Source organism: Bison bison, unplaced genomic scaffold, assembly GCF_000754665.1.
Source record: "Bison bison bison isolate TAMUID 2011002044 unplaced genomic scaffold, Bison_UMD1.0 scf7180017864020, whole genome shotgun sequence".
NCBI classification, from domain to species: Eukaryota; Metazoa; Chordata; class Mammalia; order Artiodactyla; family Bovidae; genus Bison; species Bison bison.
This window is the reverse complement of record NW_011494592.1, coordinates 219,818-222,270: the sequence shown is the minus strand read 5'-3', so window position 1 is coordinate 222,270 and position 2,453 is coordinate 219,818. Positions and strand designations below refer to the sequence as shown.

Genomic DNA, 2,453 nt, shown 5'->3' with positions numbered 1-2,453 from the left:
AGTCAGCAGATGCAGTATGCCAACTCCAGGACAGCTGCCTTACAGACTGCGAGGGGGAGGATGGTACCATGGATGGTAATGATGAAGGGCACTCCTTTGAACTTTGTCCTTCGGAAGCTTCTCCTTACATAAGGTCCAGGGAGCGAACCTCCTCGTCTATAGTATTTGAAGATTCTGGCTGTGATAACGCGTCCAGCAAAGAGGAGCCCAGAATGAACCAACCCCCTGTGGGCAACCATTATGCGAATAAACTGTCTGCACTCCGGCATTCCGGTAGCAAATCTTCGGAACCTACTGTGTCTGTTTCTCCATCAAGACCAACCACTTTAAGTTTAGACCTCACTAAAAGCTCGGTGGGGAAACTCCAGCCCAGTTCGCCCAAGGTGTATCTGTACATCCAGATGCAGCTGTGCAGAAAGGAAAACCTCAAAGACTGGCTGAACAGCCGCTGCACCATTGAGGCGAGAGAGAGGAGCGTATGTTTGCACATCTTTCTGCAGATTGCAGAGGCGGTGGAGTTTCTGCACAGCAAAGGGCTCATGCACAGGGACCTCAAGGTCTGTTATCTGTGGTTTGTCACCTGAGGGTTTCAACCTGTTTTATTTTTCTATTTATTTCATTTACTTATTTTTTAAAAATTGATCTTATTTATTTGAGTGCATTGGGTCTTTGTTGCAGCACACAGGATCTTTTAGTGCTGTGGCTTCTCTTGTTGCAGAGCACAGACTCTAGAGTGCTTTGACTTCAGTAGTTGTGGTGCATGGGCATGCTGCAGTCCATGGGCTTGCGAAGAGTTGGACATGACTGAGCAACTGAATTGCACTGAACTGATGGGCTTAGTTGCTCCCTAACACGTGGGATCGAACCAGTGTCCCCTGCATTGGCAGGTGGATTCTTAACCACTGGCCCACCAAGGAAGTCCTTTACTTATTTATTTTTCTTTTTAGAAGATTGACTTGACTTTTCTGAACCACTTTTCAGAGTCAGGCCCATCTGGGCCAGCCCCCTGGGAGCTGAGTGACTGCACATCTCAGCCTCAGTTTGTTGTTATTATTCAGTTGCTTGATCACGTCTGACTCTTTGCCACCCCGTGGACTGTAGCCAGCCAGGCTCCTCTCTCTGTGGAATTTCCCAAGCAAGAATACTGGAATGGGTTGCCATTTCCTTCTCCAGTACTTATTTATTTTTATTGAAGTAACACAATGTTGTATTAGTTTCAGGTGAACAGCAAAGGGATTCAGTTATATATATATTCCCAGTTGAAAAGTTCTTTACTGTGTTCATTCTGACCTGTCACTGAGCCTAATGTTAAGCCTTCTAGGCCCTATAACTTTTTTATATTTTGGTCACGTGTTTGTCACATGTCAGTCTCAGCATAACTGCCAGCAGTTCTCAGGGCTCCATGTTTTAAGTCTTTTGGAGGTGCTGGGGAGAAAAGTATTTTTTTCTGCTGCTGTTGATCAAGAAGTCCTGGGTTTTCTTCTAATTAATAAGCCAGGGACACACTGTTGTTGTTCAGGTGCCGATTGTCTTCAACTCTTTGTGACCCCATGAACTGCAGCACACCAGGCCTCAGTGTCCCTTACCATCTCCCAGAGTTTGCACAAGTTGATGTCCATTGCATGCCGACCAATCATCTCATCCTCTGACTTCCTCTTCTCCTTCTGCCCTTTATCTTTCCCAGCATCAGGAACTTTCCCAATGAGTCGGCTGTTCCCATCAGGTGACCAAAATACTATCCCCAAACCAGTCTTCTGGCCAGGAGCTGGGATTATGCTTATTGGTGGATGCAAGCTCTAGATGCCACCTCCAGATAACATCCCACATGAACCATGAACTTGCTGCCCAGAAGAAGGGAATCCCTAAAGTCACTTCCAGATGCTTCTGGTAGAAGCATAGAGGGATGGATAGATGCTGGAGAACCAAAAAGGAACCAAAGTCTGTTAGTGTTGGTTACATAGAAGCTGACACCAGAGCCCAGAGAGGGGAGGAGTGAGGAAATTGAAGGCAGCACAGTCTAATCCTATCTCTTGTACAAGGTTATTTGAGGAAGAGTAGGGTGTTGTGTGCTAAGTCAGTCAGTCGTGTCCAACTCTTCTTGATCCTGTGGACCATAGCCCACCTGGCTCCTCTGTCCATGGGATTCTCCAGGCAAGAATACTGGAGTGAGTTGCTATTTCCTTCTCCAGGGGATCTTTCTGACCCAAGGATTGAAACTGCATCTCCAGCATCTCCTGCATTGGCAGGCAGATTTTTACCACTAGTACCAGTTGGGAAGCCCCATTTGAAGCCCAACGAAAGTAAATTTTATGAGCTAAATGGCTTTTTTTCCCCCTTATTTCAAAGGCCTATGAATGGTGGTCATGTTAGCTGAGGTTAGAGTAAGCTGTAGGAAAAGATGATAATATTATATATGCATATATATATATATATATATATTTTTTTTTTTTTTT

At 45.4% G+C, this 2,453-nt stretch overlaps 1 protein-coding gene across 1 annotated transcript in view; it reads left to right on the top strand.

The window, feature by feature from the left end:
• EIF2AK3 (eukaryotic translation initiation factor 2-alpha kinase 3) overlaps positions 1-2,453 on the top strand; it is an 81,274-nt gene that overhangs the window by 63,880 nt on the left and 14,941 nt on the right. The window contains exon 15 of the mRNA XM_010834127.1: positions 1-557. Coding sequence (XP_010832429.1) covers positions 1-557 — 557 coding nt within the window. The remainder of the gene's footprint in view (positions 558-2,453) is intronic.